Source organism: Eretmochelys imbricata, chromosome 15 (assembly GCF_965152235.1).
Source record: "Eretmochelys imbricata isolate rEreImb1 chromosome 15, rEreImb1.hap1, whole genome shotgun sequence".
NCBI classification, from domain to species: Eukaryota; Metazoa; Chordata; order Testudines; family Cheloniidae; genus Eretmochelys; species Eretmochelys imbricata.
The window spans coordinates 27,095,403-27,114,721 of NC_135586.1; the positions used below are offsets into that span (position 1 = coordinate 27,095,403).

The following is a 19,319-nucleotide window of genomic DNA, read 5'->3' on the forward strand; positions in this document are numbered from 1 at the left end:
CATGGAGTTTAAGAGAGATGGAAAGAGTCTAGCAGTTACTCCCTTCTTGACTTGCACCACTGTGGGAGGGAAAAAGAAAAGCACATCCAGACTTAAGAACTGCATGTCACACTCAGCTCTGAACTGCAGAGTTCAGTACATTGTGTCAATCTTAATGCACATCATCATTAACCTAAAATATGCCATATTTTAAAAAGAAATATTCATGCCTGTTGGTTTAAGTGTCCTTTCCTAGAAAGAGGTGTGACCATCCCAACAACAGGGTGACCACTTGATGGAGGCTGAATATTATTTTATCTGTCTATGGCAAGACATGCGTCTCATCATGAGAAGTTACCCGTGGCAGACTGGAGCAACATTCTTCTATGTGATTTAGTTGTAGCTGTAATTTAGTGTGAAGTACAGTGGATGGATGTAATTAAGCTAAGAAATATTAATTAGAAGAAACAGGTCTTTAGCTTGCAGAGCCAGCCGTAGAATACGAAGGAGAAGAGAATAATGTGAACTAAGATATGTGGGATCCCATCAAGGCCCTACTCCATCTGTCACCATCTCGTTGCCCATACTGTAGTGGTATACTGTGTATACCCAGGCACTCTACGTGCATTGTGCACCAGCATAGGTAATGTAGACCTAAGTCTCCACTGCCAGTGTCTGTAGCAAGATATTTTGAAATCCTTGTAAAGCAGTGTTATGTATAAACACCGATAAGCTGATTGTGACCATCTTCAAAGCAGCCCCAAACAATCAAATAAAGATCATAAGTACTCTTTGAAGAGGAAGTGAGATGGGGAAAAGCCTTTGTTTTGCTTCAGCTGTGTTCTCCTCCACCCATCAACTAATAAAAAAGATGGTTTCTCCTTACTATTTCATTCTGATCACATCAAGTTATTTCTCTATCTGTATCAAAAGCTGGAAGTTGACTGGTGCTGAACCAAAATAGTTCTGTATCCATCATGATGGAAATGATAAGCTAATTCTACCAACATAATTCAATAGGTCCCAAAACACAGGGATCCAAAAGTATTAAACTTGCTTCAGAGGCCAAACTTTCAGCATTTCCTCGGGCTAATGAAGTTTTTATGTGATTCTATGTCTCCTTTGTTCCTGAAGACCTTCAGAGAGCTTGACAAGACTGCCAGTTTTCCAGAAGAATAAGGATTGTCCTTTTACCAACAGCTTTCCATTATGCGGTTTGATATTCTGATGGGAATTAGAGTTGTTAAGAGAACTTTTAAAATGTCTAAAAGTTTTAAATGCAATAGCTTTAATTCGGAGCATTTGTGGCACTAGTTAGTGTGACTTCAGATCCAGCAAACAAAAAAACCAAGCCACTAAACAGCTCTAGAAATGTCTTGAGGTTTTTTTAACTAGTGGTTTGGGATAAACCTACATACTTACTTAGTCACATTCCCTGAGGTGGATCTATACAGAAGAGCATATCCAGAATTCTCCTTACATCATGAATCTCTACTAAAATATGCACTATCTTAAAGCTTTCTTTCTGTAACACCCATCATACACAAAGCCTCTTTTTAATCCCTTGCTTATATAGCAGCAAAACAAACATATCTAGGTGCTGTCCAATAATACTAAAACCTTCAGAGATCAGAGTTAACAGAACTTATTCAAAAATATCCCACCATGCAGATATTATCTACACTAAAACAAAAATAAAGATGCTCAGCTAAATATAAATAGAGGTGCAATCTAAAACATTCCACTCCAAACACTTTTGCTCATTTAAAGAACAAACAAAAATAAATAAGTCTGACTTCCAAAGGAAAGGCTCCAATTCCAAATAGGGATATCCACTGAGGAACTGTGGATCAGTCTGAGCTCCCTTCCAATCATCCAAAGAGACAAGTCTAAGGGACAAATTCTCCTCTTAGTTACACCAGAATGAATTCAGAAGATTCAATGAAGTTACTCCAGATTTATTTTGGTGCAACATAAAGGAGAGCGGAATTTAATACTAAAGCTTGATTCAGATGTGAAAAATGACAGGGAACACTCTCTCTAGTCTCGGGCATTACAATTAGATGATGAGGGGTGAGACAAATCCTGCCCTGACTTACATCCTCTCCAATTCCATTAAGGATACATCTACCCTGCAAAAAATCCTGTAGCAGTGAATCTCAAAGCCCAGGTCACTGACTTGGGCTCATGCTATGGCACCAAAAATAGCAGTGTAGACAATCCTGCTCAGGTTGGAGCTCAGGCTCTGGGACCCCCGCCCATACAGGGTTTCTGAGCCCAGGCTCCAGCCCAAGTGAGATGGTCTACACTGCTATTTTGAGCCCCATAGCATAAACCCAAGTGCCAAGGGTTTTTTTTGTAGGGTAGATGAACCCTAAGTCATTAAGTCCCAAATGCAGGCCATCAGTTATCAACAATGCATGCCAATTGCACTCGGTGCCTGCTCTCACTCTTTGAAATGAAATTCACAGCTTAGTTGTGCACCTGTATCTACCTACTGATCCATCCGTACTACTATGCTGAAGCTGTAATGCTGACTAATGACTCTGTAACTGGGGCAGCAAGTCTTCAGTCCCTGTGCTGGCATGTTCACCACAGAACATGGTCTGGATAGTTTCTAATCTAGTGTTCCATTAAATAATCCAACATCACTCTCCACTCAAAAGGAGAGCAACAAGGGTTTTTCTTGGGAAATAAGCCTGTTGAGGGAGAAATTAGAATAGAGAGAATTGGAATAAAGACAGAGGGGAATGAGGAGTGCACAAAATAGGAAAGAGGAAAGTCACATGCAGATTTACTTCTAACACACCGTGTGCCTGATTTGGAAGAATAGAGGAGACCCAGATCACGGAAGTAGCTTCATAAAAGGAACACCTAAGAATGCATAGTAGGAAATCAGTTTTAGTCTTGAGAGCTTTCTATTTTGGTGGGGGAAGAGGGGTTGCAGGAGGCAGCCTATTATAAGATCTTCTTGAACCAAATCAAAAGCAGAGGATTTTTTTTTAATTCCATCAGCTTTGTACTGTGGATGGTGTAGAGGGGATTTATTTTAAGGACTTGCAAAGCAATATATTTCTTCTAGCCAATCCTAAACAATTTCTCTGTGTGTTTCAGGAAGAAATCCTGTTACGCTACAATGAAAAATCCATAGCTTTGTACAGTGTAAATAATGAGATCATTCTTGTATTTTTAATCGCTTTTCCTTGGATACTGCTTTCTCTTCAGCATTTCATAACAAAAAAAAGAGTAATCAGTAAGGAGAGGTGGGGCTATGCAATCTGTTCTCTAGGAAATTTCATGAAACGATGTACAGTGCCATCCATTGAACAGTAGTGGGAGCTCATGGGAAAGAACGCAGGATTTTGTGATGAATGCAAGTTGAGGCCTGCTTTTACAGAAGAGACTTTTCAGGGCCGAAGACTGTAGTTTCCTGCAAGCTCCTGTTGCTTTTCAGTTGATTGCACTGTATTAAGTTTGCGGTTTTATTTTAAAAACTAATGACGATACGTTCTCCCTGTCTTCAATTAAAGGGGATGCCAGTGTTTAGTCATTACATACATTCTTCGTGATAAGTGTTGTAATTGCTCTGAAAGCAACATGCACACAAATACTAGAGTCAATGTTTCAATAGCAGATTATGCAGTTAGTGATTAAGTCTATCAATAAGCATTTTATCTGTACACAATCTGTTAACATGGGATGTCTCCACACACTTAAATGCCCTCTTACATTTTCAGGATCTTCAGAAATCTGCCTCTTTTGCTATCAGTAAAAATTAAAAAAAAATATAGATATATATTTCACCTATTAAATGCTTAACACTATCACTCCAATACAACAGGAGGCATTTCATTAATTTAAATTCAGCTTATACTCCTGAAGATATGCATCTTGTCAAACAACCAACCCGAGTCCTTAAAACAGTTTGCCATGATTTTAAAGTCAATTTTAATTATCAATTGATTTAACAAAACAAATCCAAAAAACACTTTCATGGACTGAACAACTAATAGAGCAGAGTATAGATAGGTACTTTAAAATGGATGGAAGACTGACACAAAGTAGAACTAAAGGAAATGTCACATGAAATGGACCACAAGGCTAGCACTTTCATCATTAATGGTTCATAGGGTTATAAGTCAGTCAGTTTAAATTTCTCCTGTTCTTTACAATGGGATAAGAGTAACCAATGTTTTTTCAGATTAAATATGTTCAAAAACCAGAAGACGTCCAACATTTTTATTTTAAATTTGGATTAAAAAACTGGCAGTGTTTAAATGGTCTCAATTTGTTTCTTTCTTATTAACAATAAAAACATTGTGTACAGAATTATTTCAGAATGTTAGAGTAGAGTTCAGTACATCATACCAGCTAGACAAAGTAGGAAGGTAAATCGTGATAAGAGTACATACTTTGTATTTCACTGGTGTGCTTAATTCTGAACCCTCCCTAAACCACGCACGCCGATGTTAAGTCTTTGTTGAGAGATGTGCAGGGATAGTCATTATTTGGTATGAATCACCCAGAAGACTGAGGTGGTTAAATCTTCAGCACCCATTTCAACAGGGACATAACTATTAACTGCCAGTTTTAGAATTTAAAATGGATTTTTAGTTGTTGGTTTCTTTTAAATAATTTGAAAAAAATGTTAGCAGGATTATAAAATTGCAAAAAAGGATGAAATTTTACAAGGGATAAATTAAATTATTCTGCCACAACCGCAACCACTCAGCTACAGAAGCCATGCTGAAGAATACAATTCACTTAAGGGCCCAATCTTGACCATTTAAGCTTACACAAAGACTGCAGAATTGGGTACTTGAAGGTTTAGGGATCCCCTTCCACTTGTTCTGTGTACTCCTGGAATATCAACATGCAGTTTTAACTCTTCCTTTCATTGTCTTCACACTGTTAGGAATATAATGTCTACAACTGTTTGCACTTCAGTATCCTACCAAATGTGACTTTTACAAAGTTGGCAGTATTTTACCTCTAGGTCTCCTTTGGTAATGGACTCTTCCTCTACGCGGAATTGAAGATCCTCCACCTTCCTATGAGTCATAAATGAAGACAGTTTTCAAAGAGAGATTGTTTTTTGTACTTACTTTTCATTAGAAATTAAAAACTACAGCAACATTATATTTTAATTACTTAATCAAGTTACCAGAAAAAGTGGGAGAAGAGAAAAAGTTCAACCCTGATTTTAAATGAGAGAACACTGAAAAATTCATTAAAAATAAAGTATGACATCAAAATCCTTCCTGAAGTTCTTTGAAGTTTGGAAGACACAGTATTAACCAAGAAAATAATAGTTTAAACAAACAAAATATATTTAAATTAACTAGTCACCATTTCATTCATTTCTTTTTTAGACTCTCAAACAATGACCTGATAAAACAACTTGATCCAGTTGCCATCACTAATTTCTATGATTCATTCTAAAAATGGGTAAGAAAATTAGAAAATGTATTAAAAAAATTAAGAAATTGGGGTGGTTTTTTTAGACATACACATTCTAAAACTCTAGTATAGGCAAAGCAAGTTGATCTTTATCCGTGCTGGCTGGTGGAGAGGAAGCCCGTGGGGGAGGAACAGACATGTGCTAAAGCACAACTTGCCTCATCTACACTAGAGTTTTAGAACATATAGGTAGAACGTATTCGTGAACAAGATCTCAACCCCCACTCCCCCACCACCACCTTTTTATCCTAGTCAAACTTTAAGTGGACTGAGATGGACCAGATGGTGTGTTCCTGTGGAAGAGGGCTCTGAAGTTAGATTCTGAGCAATCTACACTGGATCCATAGTTCACTCAACTCCACAAGAAATGTAGAGAGGAGAGAAAGGGTGCCTCATATCCCTTGAACAACATGCACTGGCTGGAACTTTGTTGAGTGACTCTGAAGATGACCACGTCGAGTCTTCTCAGTCAAAGGCAGGGCTTGGGGGGATACAGGGTCTTTCAGACAATTAGTGTAAAGAAAAGGAACAATAAGAATTTAAGTTAGTATTTATCTTAACAGTAATTACAACGCTGTCTACGCAACAACTCCCTGCTTTTGGGAGTGAAAGATTTAAGGTGGTTGGATTTCAAGTTACTGCATGAGACTGTATCTAACACAGTGCAGAGAACTGTCAAAGAAAATAAACCTAGAGTATTTAGGAGGAAGAGGGAGAAATACTACACTGCTGAAGCTGTGAACATTTCCCCAGTTGCAAAATGCCACTTCAGTTAATAAGAAAAAGGAGTACTTGTGGCACCTTAGAGACTAACCAATTTATTTGAGCATAAGCTTTCGTGAGCTACAGCTCACTTCATCGGATGCATACAGTATGCATCCAATGAAGTGAGCTGTAGCTCACGAAAGCTCATGCTCAAATAAATTGGTTAGTCTCTAAGGTGCCACAAGTACTCCTTTTCTTTTTGCGAATACAGACTAACACGGCTGTTACTCTGAAACTTCAGTTAACGTGCATCAGTCATGTATAGCAACAGCTATGTTACTTGGCAACATGCTGAAGGTGAGCTCAAGGCCAGCGAGGACCAGAGTTAAAGTAGTCCCTCACTGCCCTAGCAGCTGGTGAAAACAAGCTCATAGCATTTATTATAGAAAGAGCTTTTATTTTAAGCCCTGTGTGATGCAACCTGCAGAGGCTGCCTCAATACCACCGCCTCTGCAGGTTGCAAACTGTTGGTCTAAGCAACTCCATAGCATGAACTATGCGGGTGACTTCACACCAGACACAACACCCTATATTTGTCCCTTTGGAATTAGTCTGTTACTGGCAAACCACCACAGTTGAAACACAAAACCTTGTTTGTGATGGAAAGAAATCCGAAATAAAGTTTTTGGTTCACCTTTTCTCTTCCTCAAGCTGGTTGAGAAGCTCCACTTTTTCCCTATCAGCAGCTTCGACCATAGCCCGCAACTGGTCCATTTTTGCTTCCATTTCCAGTACGTGCTAATTAGCAGCAATGACATAGAATTTAGAAAGTAAAAAGATTAGGCAAGTCAATATTTACTTGAAGAAATTTAAACAGGGTTCTATTTAAGTGTGAAGAAAGCCATATGGTTTGCAGGAAAGTCAAAATGGACAGTCAACTATTCTGCATGGAAGTTTAAATGGAAAGATTAAGAACAAAATACTTACAGCATGGTAAAATGATAACCCAGGGGACAGGCACACAATAACCATTTAACAATACACCAACAGCATAAGCCGCAAGGGGAGGTGTGGTATAATAGGGATTAATTAGAAGGAATTAGATGAAATATGAAAAGCAAAATCTAGGCTAAATATCAGACTAAGGCTTCCTGAAGTGAGATCTATCACATAAGAGCTATCTTATTGGGTCAGACCACTGTTCATTTTGCCCAGTATACTGTCTCTGACAGTGGCATGTACCAGAGCTTCAGGGGCACTGTATAGAAAAGGGTAATTAAGGTGTAATCCACGGCTGTCTTCCACTCCCAGCTTCTGGCAGTCAGAGGTTTAGCGTTGCACTGACCATGGGGTTGCATCCCTGACCATCTGAGCTAATAGCCATTCCTGGACCATTCTTCCATTAACTTATCCAGTTCTCTTTTGAACCCAGTTATACTTCTGGTCATTACAACATCCCATAGCAATGAGCTTCACAGGTTAGTTGTGTAAAGTACTTCCTCTTGTTTGTACCAAACCCACTGCATATTAAATTTCATCCGATGACCCCTGGTTTTTGTATTGTGTGAAGGGGTAAATAATACTTGTCTATTCACATTTTCCATATCATCATGACTTTAGAGATCTCTATCATGTCCCCCCTTAGTCATCTCTTTTCTAAAATGAACAGTCCTAATCTTTTTGGTCTCTCCTTGTATGGAAGCAGTTCCATACCCCGATCATCTTTGTTGCTATTCTCTGAACCTTTTCCGGTTTCTCTATATCCTTTTTGAGATAGGGTAACCAAAACTGGACGCAGTATCCCAGGTGTGAGCGGATCATGGATTTATATAGTGGCAGTATGATATTTTCAGTCTTATTTTCTATCCCTCTCCTAATAGTTCCTAACGTTCTGTTAGCCTTTTTGACTGCTGCTAAGCACTGAGCAGAAGTTTTCAGAGAACTACCCACAGTGATTCCACGATCTCTTTCTTGGGTTGTAACAGCTAATTTAGAGCCCACTGCAGTATAAATACAGTTGGGATTATTTTTCTTCCATTATGCATTACTTAGCATTTATCAATGTTGAATTTCATTTAATTACATATGGAATGCTCTCTCAAGGAATGTGGTGGAAACATCAGCATTTGGGATGTGTAAAAATAGACTGGATGAAGGAATAAAATTTGTACTTTACATGGAATAATCTAGCAATGGCCACTTAGGGAATGGACGAGATAGCACCAAATAGGTAGCTTCTGTCTCTAGTCTACAATCTGGAAATGATTGTTAACAATATTTATTGTGAGCTTCTTAATTAAGGTGTTATTGCCTAAGAAAGATTGTTTCCAATGTGTAATTTTAATAACAAATGTTTAGAGCGCCGCCTACCCAACTGCTCAAGGCACCGTACAATGTTTAACAGTGGTTTTAAAATACCACCTCTTAACATTCAGAATGAACTATAAACATAACTTCTTTAAAAGTCTCAACTTCACCATCCCAGGAACCTCTAAGAAGAGCAGTGGCTGCAAACAAGACTTAATTTTAAAACAGTGCCCATTACTCCCAGACTTGTCCAATCAAATAATAAAACCTAGTGTGTGAAGTTGGCTGTCCTACAATCATCATGTCAAAAGAGCAGCATTATTTGTTACCTGATCATGTCCATCTCGAGCCAATGCCAGCTCTTGCTCTATTTCCCCTACATGACTTGTTGCTTTAGCAACCTCAGCCCTCTCCAGGTCCCTCTCTGCCAGAAGCTGTTCAATATGCTGCTGCTTCTCCTTCAGAGCCTCCTGGAGAGCGGTGGTGCCAGAAATTTTCCTTGCATATCGGGAAGATGTTTCTGTTAACTTCAAAAAAGCAAATACATTAAAAACCTCATTATCAAATAAAAAGGAAGGATATAATCTTATTGTACAAGCATTTTGGGTGCTAGCTAAGCAGATGTTGTTTATACCTGACTGCAGCTCCTCCCACACTTTATATATCAAAACCAATGAGAGGGGAAAAGAATTTATTTCCTGTTTTGAGAATTAATTTCAAATTAGTTGCTCTGGAAGTTAATAAGGGACATGACTGTGCATCAAGACTGTTATGGGGCAATCAGCAGATGGTATATAGGAGACTGAAGAGTTCAAATGAAAACAGAAGGCTGGCCTCAGTCTAAGATGGGTTCTGTAGACTCAGTTGAAGGTTAGCTTGTTAGGTTGCTGCTAAGCACCTTTTTTCATGAGCCCTGGGGCTAGATATAAAAATGTCCTCATAGTAAAATTAGACATTCTTCCCTTATATATGGAGTCATAATCTTGGGTCACTTTCTGCAATCTAAGAACATTTTAGGTTTCCAAATGGATTGTGAAAAGCCTTCCCCATGAAGTCCCATTGCCACCTTTTGTGTCTATGAAAGATGGATAAATATTCCGAGTAAAATTCTGCTGTCTTCATTTGAGACAGTCTCCCATTGAAGCCAACGGGGATTTTCCTTGACTAAAAGGGAAAGTTCTGCAATCCTTGTCACTATCAGTACATTCTGAAGAAGTATAATTGATATCTGATAGGAATCACTCTGAGGATTTGAGCTGAACTAATAGTTTTTGGAAAGAACCACTTTGGCATGACTAAAATTAAGGGTATAAAGATAAATGAATCTATCTGCAAAATGTAATCTCTCTCAAATGAGACTAAAGCTTTGCTTGATCAAGTGTGCCCATTGTTCCACTTAATGGAATTGGCTGTTACAATGGTCAGTGAGAATTTAGTGTGCCCCTATCGTCCATTTTGTCAAAACTTTTTGCACTGGGAGGGAAAGTGGCAGAACTGAAAGTACAAGAATTGCTACTAATGAGTAATAGTTATTGAACAAGTTGTGGGTGCAGCAAGTATAGAGGTAGTAAATTTGTTATAATATGTAACAATTGACCTGAAACCTAGAAATTCAAACTTTCTTCCCAGGTCTTAAACTATAGATAGCATTTTTGATCCTACTTCCTGCAGTTCCTATCAAAATCTCGATTATTCAAAATCACAACCTTGCTTTCTGGGTAGATTAGTTTTAAACAGTATCACAGCAGTTGTGACCAACAGCGGGAACATGTCTCTTTCATGGTCTTTCCAAAGATTGGACAATTGACCCAAGACTATCATATTTATGTACCAAACTTTAAAAAATGAACATAAATATAGAATATATTAGGTCAAATTAGTACTATGTTAAAATTAATCTCAACACCATACTTTGCAGTTTCTACTCTTTAGAAGCTCACAGAGTTAAAAATTAATTAGGAAAAGAAAGAGGCTTCTTATCAGCAAAGGCAGATGTTGGATTTCCACATTACACACAACCATCTCTCCAATGGAACAAGAGAAAGATATTGCATTTTGGCCTGGCTGAGGCTTCTCATATTATGTTTAGTCAGACACAAGTTCACCTCTGGAAGCTTTAGTGTGGGCCAAGTCTGCAAACGTTAACGTAGCTTTAGCAGAGAAGCAGCCCTGGAAAAATGGACAACTTTCTACAATGTGGATCCCAGAATAGATTGATGCCCTTCATTTTGCTGGTAGCATAAGCCCTTTTCTTATTGCAAAAACCTCAGTTAGTTTGAGTTAACTGTTATATATATATAAAGATAAATGTACAAACATTTATCTGTTCTTCAGGGCTAGCTAAGATTTCCTACATGCATGCTTTGAGTGAAAAACAAAAGAGCACAATGAAATATATTATGCTCTTCCCAAGAACTGGTCTATCCTCAGTTTACATAAGTAAACCACAGGCATGTGCCATACTGGTTCCCGTTTGGAAGTGTAAAGCATGCAATAGAAAAAGAACCTTACTAGTCCTGTACGGCTTGGCTTGCTGCTTACTGATGATGCCACAGAACTGAGAGAACTCAGGGAAGATGCACTTGGACTGCGTTTCAGAGCTGATGGCGTTGCAACCACTTTTCTCACAGTTGCCTTGGCTTTAGCTGGTGTGGTTGACGGAAATCCAATCTTGGTAACTTTGTGGACCGGTGCAAACAAGCCATATTTTGGCTGACACTGAAAATACCTTTAGAAAAAGCAAAATCAGATGAGGGCATTAAATAGATTAAGGCTGCAGAGAATCACCTTTTCATGTACAGTATGGCAACTTCTAAGGAATTCCACATCAACACCCTAAACAAGGGAAAGGGGCTGCTGGTATTAAGGCTGCTTAGCACTTTTCATTATAAAATTCTTACAACCTCTTTTCTGAGAAGCATTAACACTTCACTTGCAGAAAATTCAGCAGTTAGAAAGCCCTTGGCCTACAGAAATTCCATTCAGGTTTAGCAGAGTTAAATCTCCACTTCCCTTCTGTCACATGCATTCTTCCAAGCAAACAGAGAGAAAAGGAAACTTTTCAAGACCCTCTGCTAGCTGCACTAAATTAATTATCGTTATTTGTATTGTGCAACACCTAGAGACCGCTGTCAGGGATCAGGGCATCACTGTGCCAGACTTTGTATGCACAAACAACACAGAAGGTCTCCATCCCAAAGACCTTACAGACTAAGTAAACATTAACCATGAGGTTTTGAAAGATATATAAAACCAAGATTTAAACTCCAAGCAATTTTGTGTTAGTAAAGGTTATTATTATAGGATTATAAACTAACCTTGTTCCAGCCACTGCTCCGTCATTCTTTCCCAGAGGCTCATCTAATTCTACTCCACACCACTCTCCTTTAGCAAAGTCAGTTTCCCCCAGAAAACGTACTACTCCAGCTTTGGTGCCACCAACCTGAAGGGGGTGGGGGAGGGAGAAAGCGTAATAGTTTTTACTGAGTTTCCAAACTAAAACATCAAATCAGGTGCTAAATATTTTTACATAATTTCATAAACACTCCGCAAATTAAGGATTAAATATGATTCAACCAGTAACTATTTAGAAATGTTTACTCTATCTTTACTACTGCTTCTATTTTAACATGTTGAGTGTGTCTTCGGAACCACAACCATGACTGAATAAAAGTAAAAATATATTTACCACTATCCAGTGCAGATGTGGGGAATTGATAGCATTGGAACCTGGGTTATAGCCAATTTCAGATGATCTGATGGTCCCTTCTGGCCTTAAACTCTATTTCTCTAAATTAAGTTTTTCCTGCACCTATTTAGAATGATTTATTATTGTAAGTTTTTTTATTATTGTAAGTCCACTTTTATGCATCTGATGAAGTGAGCTGTAGCTCATGAAAGCTTATGCTCAAATAAATTGGTTAGTCTCTAAGGTGCCACAAGTACTCCTTTTCTTTTTGCGAATACAGACTAACACGGCTGCTACTCTGAAACCTATTGTAAGTTTGTGAGGGAAGGAGAGAAGACACCACAGCACTTTAGCTTCCTCATTGGAATAATTCAGATTAGCTAAATACTACAATTATTCATACATTTAAAGGAAATATAAAGCATGAGGCTTGGCAGGCTTGCAAATGGAAGCACCTGTTTTAATTGGTGTAGGGAGAAAAAGCACTTTCCAGGCGTTTTCTTCACCATGTACTCCTGACCAGTGTATCCTAAATCATTCACTTTGCCTAGAAGTGTTGGGAGACCTTTCCAGACACCGTGATGGTGCTCTACTTACCTACAGCACACCCCTACAAGACATAGCTTCATCACTAAAAGAGGTAAGGAGGGACGAGAGAAGAAATTAAGTGAAGATTCAAGATAGGTTCAGTGTGACTGACCATCTACTGCTGGGACAAGCCCAGCACAGCAGGAGTCTTGGAGGTCAGGGTAACAGTGTGTTGTGGCCTCCCTGTGAGAAAATCTGTGCAGCTCCTGCCTCCAGTACTATACGTTTCATATGCACCAAATGTCAACCAAAACTACTTTTTCAAGAGGTTCCCTCACACATCAAGGACATTTTTGGCACTTTTTTTTGTATTTGCAATTCCCAGCACACCCTGCAGTGAAAAGAAAACTGTACCGTGACAAGAAACTTAAAATGACCTGCCAAGACAAAAAAAAAAAAGGGTTTGTATCACTTCTCTTATTTATTATGTTCAAAAGCCTGATCTAGATTTTAAAATACAGCTTTTTACATTAGCAATTCAGGCCTCGTTCACTTCATTTTCCTGAGAAACTCTCAGGATGACTAGAGCACTAATAGCTTCGTGACATCATAGATATGAAGGAAGTGAAACCTGACTGAGAGGGGAAGTGATTTTTATTTAAACTGTTTTATTTTTATTTACACCTATTTATCTGAGAAACATGAATTCTCATTAAAGATTCAACACTCCTTCAATTAATGACAGAGAAAGCTCCTAATATGCATATCAGGAACCTCCAATAAAACAGGGAAGTTCAGAATTGGCCTTCCTATTTCTAAAATGAGAAAACAAGCAGAAAAGTGCCTTTTTGGTGGTCTTTATACCTGCTAAAGGAGGCAGACCTGTGTTTTCCCCCTTCACAGGTCACTTTTCGTAACATTTAATCTGCAGAGTATCTTTGTGTCTTTGCTTTTATGCTGGAATAGTAAGTCATTTTTACCCTGGGGGAATAAAAACACTTTATATTTACAGCTAACGTATAAATATACTACTAGGAAAATGTTTGGTATCTGGTGTTTCTGGCATAGAAAAGACAGTGTTTGTCTTCATTTGTAAAAGAGCAAAAAGAAAAACAAAACAAAACAAACACTAAGTTGACAGACCGGAAGTCAAGTGGGATCCCAACACTTTTTTACATTCCAGTCTAACTATCATGCTTCGTATTCAGTATTTCATTGGAAGAACTATCCCTGAATCCAAATTTGTTCCCTCCTCCCTCAAATCATCCACTTTTTTCCAAGGGCTAAACAGCAAACACACATCCATAACCTGTTCTCAAAATAAAAGCTAAAAGGAAAAAAAAACAAAAAAAAAAAAACACAAACCCCCAAAACCCCAAAACAAAACAAAACAGAAAATGAAGCTGCAAAGTCCATGCCAGACTCGTCACACTGCCCTCATCCCACACCCTGTGTGCTTTAAACCAAGCGTACTTTAAACAAGGATGCAACCAAGAGTGTTAGAGAACTAAAAAACTGTCCTTCAAGCTCTTGTCAAATATCCATCCATCTATTTCTAACCCCATTGAAATATCTGAGATTTCACCAAATCTTAGATTTTACAGAAATACTGGCCCTAAATCTCTAGTATAAATCTGATTTTATTGCAGATTTCTAGTCTTGCATAGAAGCTATATATCTGCCTGAAATAATAATTTAAAGTTAGTTCTTTAGATACCATATGTTAAGTGCTCAGCATTTACATAAAATTATGAACAGTTTTAAAATAGGTAAGTAGAAAACAAAATGCAGAGGAACAGTTAACTGTTAAAGGCGGTCTTTGTGTTAGCCTCAGGAGGTGATATAATTCATGGTCACCTGGTTGAAATAGGGACATTTTTGTAAGGGAACAGTAAAAGGACCCCATTCATCCTGGAGAATAGCCATGTGGCAGGGGGAGGAGTGAAGGGATCATCCCAGAGAATAGCCATGCGGTGGGGTGGGGGGAGGTGTACGCTGCACATCCACCCGAAAACCAGAGCCCCTCCTTTTAAATGTGAAACCCAACCCATTGCTTGCTATGGGAAAGGATGGCGCTGCAGTTTGAAACCATTCCCACATGTTACGCGTAAGAAGCCAACCCTGCATACCCTGTGCCTTACCATGGCTGCCTGGAAACCGAATTCTGTTGCCCAGCCATGTGTGATGTGTCACCATACTGGCAGGTGCTCAATATAAAAGGCAAAATGCAACCTTGCACCCAAAGCACATGTGCTGTCTGCTGTGAATTGCTCGATTCACTGTGAAAGAGTCTCCCTTTTGTTCTCAGAAATGTATCATCTTAAATTTTACTCTCCCTTTTTATCTCTCTCGCCCAGGTGCATATGTTTCTATGCTCCCCTTATCATCTCTGTCCCTGAGGTTATCGCAGATTAGAAAGCCAAAAAAAAAGCACCCGCGATGACATGGTTTTCCGAGCTCATGCAGTCCTCCTGCACTGATAGGGAACAGCTTAATGCATGGAGGCATTCAGTGTTAGAGGCCAGGAAAGCATTAAGTGAGCATGAAGAGCAGAGGCAGGAGGCGATGCTGAGGCTAATGGGGGAGCAAACGGCCATGTTGAAGCATCTGGTGGAGCTGCAGGAAAGCCAACAGGAGCACAGACCCCAGCTGCATCCATTGTATAACCAACCGCCTGACCTTCTCCCCAAGTTCCATATCCTCCTCACCCAGATGCCCAAGAATGCGGGGTGGGGGGAAGGCTCTGGGCACCCAGCCACTGCATTCCAGAGGATGTCCCAAGCAACAGAAGGCTGTCATTCAAACAGTGATTTGTAGTGTGGCTATAAAAAGCAATGTGGCCTTGTCCTTCCCTCCTCCCCCACCCCACCCCACCCCACCCCGGTTACCTTGTCAGTTATCTCATTCTTTTTTTAATTAATAAAGAAAAAATGCACGGTTTCAAAACAAAGTTACTTTATTTTGAAGGGGGGAGGGAGGGTGGTTTGGTTACAGGGAATTAAAATCAACCAAGGGGGGTGGGTTTGCATCAAGGAGAAAAACCACACAACGGTAAACCGTAGCCTGGCCAATCATGAAACTGGTTTTCAAAGCCTCTCTGATGTGCAGTGCGCCTAGCTGTGCTCTTCTAATTGCCCTGGTGTCTGGCTGCTCAAAATCGGATTCCAGGTGATTTGCATCAACCTCCCACCCCGCCATAAACATCTCCCCCTTACTCTCACAGATATTAGGGAGCACACAGCAAGCAGCAATAACAATGGGAATGTTGGTTGCGCTGAGGTCTGACTTAGTCAGCAAACAGTGCCAGCGAGCTTTTAAACGTCCAAAGGCACATTCTACCACCATTCTGCACTTGCTCAGCCTATAGGTGAGCTGCTCCTTACTACTGTCCAGGCTGCCTGTGTATGGCTTCATGAGCCATGGGAGCAAGGGGTAGGCTGGGTCCCCAAGAATATCTATTGGCATCCCCAATGGAAATTTTGTGGTCTGGGAAGTAAGTCCCTTGCAGCTGCTCGAACAGCCTGGAGTTCCTAAATATGCGAGCATCATTGCACCTTTCCCAGCCATCCTACGTTGATGTCGGCGAAACATCCCTTGTGATCCACCAGTGCTTGCAGCACACTGAGAAGTACCCCTTGCAGTTTATGTTGGCAAGGTGGTCCAGTGCCAAGATGGGGATATGCGTTCCGTCTATCGCCCCATCACAGTTAAGGAACCCCATTGCAGCAAAGCCATCCACTATGACCTGCGCATTTCCCAGAGTCACTACCCTTGATAGCCGAACGTCAGTGATTGCATTGGCTACTTGGATCACAGCAGCCCCCACAGTAGACTTGCCCACTCCAAATTGATTCCCCACTGACTGGTAGCAGTCAGGCGTTGCAATCTTCCACAGGGCTATTGCCATTCGCTTCTCAACTGTCAGGGCAGTTCTCATCTTGGTATTCCTGCACTTCAGGGTGGGGGAAAGCAACTCACAGAGTTCCAGGAAAGTGGCCTTAAGCATGCGAAAGTTTCGCAGCCACCGTGAATCATCCCATACCTGCAACACTATGAGATCCCACCAGTCTGTGCTTGTTTTCCTGGCCCAGAATCGGCGTTCCACGGTATCAACCCCACTGCCGCCATGATGTCCCAATATCCACAGCCTATGTTTTCAGGAACCTCTGTGTCCATGTCCTCATCAAAATCCTCCTCATGCTGGCGTCTTTTAGCCTGGTTCTGCATATACTCCAGGATAATGCGCAAGGTGTTTACAATGCTCACAACAGCAGTGGTGACTGTGAGCTGAGCGGGCTCCATGCTTGCCATGGTACGGCATCTGCAGGAGAGCAGAGTTGCAGCGGAAGCGGTGGATGATGATGGTTAGCAGCACCCAGGAGGACGAGAACGGATCTCTCGAGCTGCAGGAGAGCAAGGTTGCAGCGGAAGCGGTGGATGACGACGGTTAGCAGACTTACTACAACGTCTGCCGACAGCAGCACCCAGGACACAACAGCCGTGGTGACGGTGAGCTGAGCTGAGCGAGCTCAATGCTTGCCGTGGTAGGGTGTCTGCACGGAAAAAAGGCGCGAAACAATTGCCTGCCGTTGTTTTCATGGAGGGAGGGGCGACTGATGACATGTACCCAAAACCACCTGCAACCATGTTTTTGCCCCACCAGGCATTGGGAGCTTAACCCAGAATTCCAATGGCTGGCGGAGCCTGTGTGAACTGTGGGATAGCTACCCACAGCGCACTGCTCCGTAAGTTGATGCTAGCCATGGTAGTGAGGACGCACTCTGCCGACTTAATGCTCTTAGTGTGGACATACGCAATCGATTGTATAAAACTGATTTCTAAAAATCTACTTCTTAGTGGGACAATCTGAGTTGCAACTGGATGATACACAAGCCCTAGGGGCTTGTCTACACATAAGTTGCAACACTTTACCTATACAGGTATAGTTAAAGTGCTAGAAACCTCCTACTGTGGATGTAATTATACCAGCATAAACACTTTTATACCAGTGCAATTTATACTGATTTATAGAGTATAACTGGTATAACTGGGTCCACAATGTGGCTTTTACTGGTGTAACTATTTCAGTAAAAAAAAAAAAAAAATCACACCCCTAACCAAAATGCCTATACAGGTAAAACTTTTCAAATATAGACCAGGCCTTAGTGTCATATGGCTAAATTGCAAGTCATCCTGCTATTAAAATACTCCTTGCCAATATTAACATTGAATGCAATTTACTACAGCCATTAAAATATGGGAAAGAAGTTGCTGGAGAAGTATATCAAAAATCTGTGCAACATACATGATTTGTTGTATTTGGAGGCATGCTTATTTCGCAATGGGGCATAAATGACCAAGTAAAAAAATGCCTTGTACAAGAGTTTTAAAAAGTTAAATGAATAATAGGGCAACAATACAATGTGATGAAGACAGCTACTCTGTGACCTTCATTCACACTGAGGCAGGTCACTAAATAATTGAACAGCGAAGAGAAGACCTGCCAAATATTTTTAGCTGATCGTCATTCTCAACATATTCAAGATAGATAATATAAAATAGTAATGAACTAATGTGGCTAATACAGACTACTGGCCTTTGTGGGATGGGAAATTCAGTTTGGGGACCCAGCTGGGGTTTTATTGAAAATGTGGGAAAAAAATAGCGATTAAACAGAACTTGTCATAAATTCTAAGACTACATAAATTTACCCCAATGTGATGTTAAGGAAAGAAAGATGTTCGTCTCTAGTTCACAAGCATTCATTTCAAAAAGTTCCTGAAGAAAGCAGGTGGGTGTGAATGAAGCAAACTATGCAAATAGACATATTTATATAATTCTGAATTTCTAAACAGGGGGAGGAGTGGAGTGTGGTAGTATACTACCGCAGTGGCTACATTCAAGGATCACATTCATCCTTTTCATCACAGCATCACACTGGGAGCTCATGTTCAGTAGCTTGTCCACCATGACTTCAATATCCTTTTCAGGGTCACTGCTTTCCAAGATACAGTTCTCCCATTCTGTAGGTATGGCGAGCAATCCAGATCTCTCTTTCTGACTGCCCTGTCATCATGACTAACCACTCTGTCAATCTTTGTATCATCTGCAAATGTTATCAGCAGTAATTTCGTATTTACTTCCAGATCATTGCTGAAAGTGTTGAACAGAATTGGCCCTAGTACCAACCCTGTAAACCACCAATAGAAAACACCCCATTTGATAATTCTCCATTAACAACTATTTTTTGAAAGGTCAGTTAGGCCAGTCTTAATCCATTTAACATGTGCTTTATTGATATTGTATAGTGATAATATTTTAATCAGAAGGTTGTACAGTACAAAGTGAAACACCTTATAAAAATCTAAATATATAACATCGATGCCGTTACCTTTATCTACCAAACTTGTAATCTCATCAGAGAACAAAATCAGATTTGACCAGACCTCTTTCATAAAACTATGTTGACCACCATTAATAACATTCCTATCCTTTAAGACTTCTTCAACTGAATTCCATATCAACTGTTCCATTATTTTGCCCAGATTGATGTCAGGCTAACTGGTCTATAGTTAACCAGGTCATCCTGCTTGCCCTTTTTTGAATATTGGCACAACACTAGCACTTTTTGCTTGATTAGTTGCCTGAAGTA

At 40.0% G+C, this 19,319-nt stretch overlaps 1 protein-coding gene across 5 annotated transcripts in view; it reads right to left on the reverse strand.

Annotated features, from left to right (window-relative positions):
* The window catches only part of CLIP1 (CAP-Gly domain containing linker protein 1), a 112,724-nt gene that overhangs the window by 45,105 nt on the left and 48,300 nt on the right, over positions 1-19,319 (reverse strand). For 4 of the 5 annotated variants that reach the window (XM_077835074.1, XM_077835072.1, XM_077835073.1 and 1 more), the window contains exons 4-8: positions 11,769-11,893; positions 10,963-11,179; positions 8,781-8,978; positions 6,839-6,942; positions 4,970-5,030 (exon numbers count right to left, since the gene is read on the reverse strand). In XM_077835074.1, coding sequence (XP_077691200.1) covers positions 4,970-5,030; positions 6,839-6,942; positions 8,781-8,978; positions 10,963-11,179; positions 11,769-11,893 — 705 coding nt within the window. The remainder of the gene's footprint in view (positions 1-4,969; positions 5,031-6,838; positions 6,943-8,780; positions 8,979-10,962; positions 11,180-11,768; positions 11,894-19,319) is intronic. The other variant, XM_077835071.1, reaches the window with a different exon arrangement.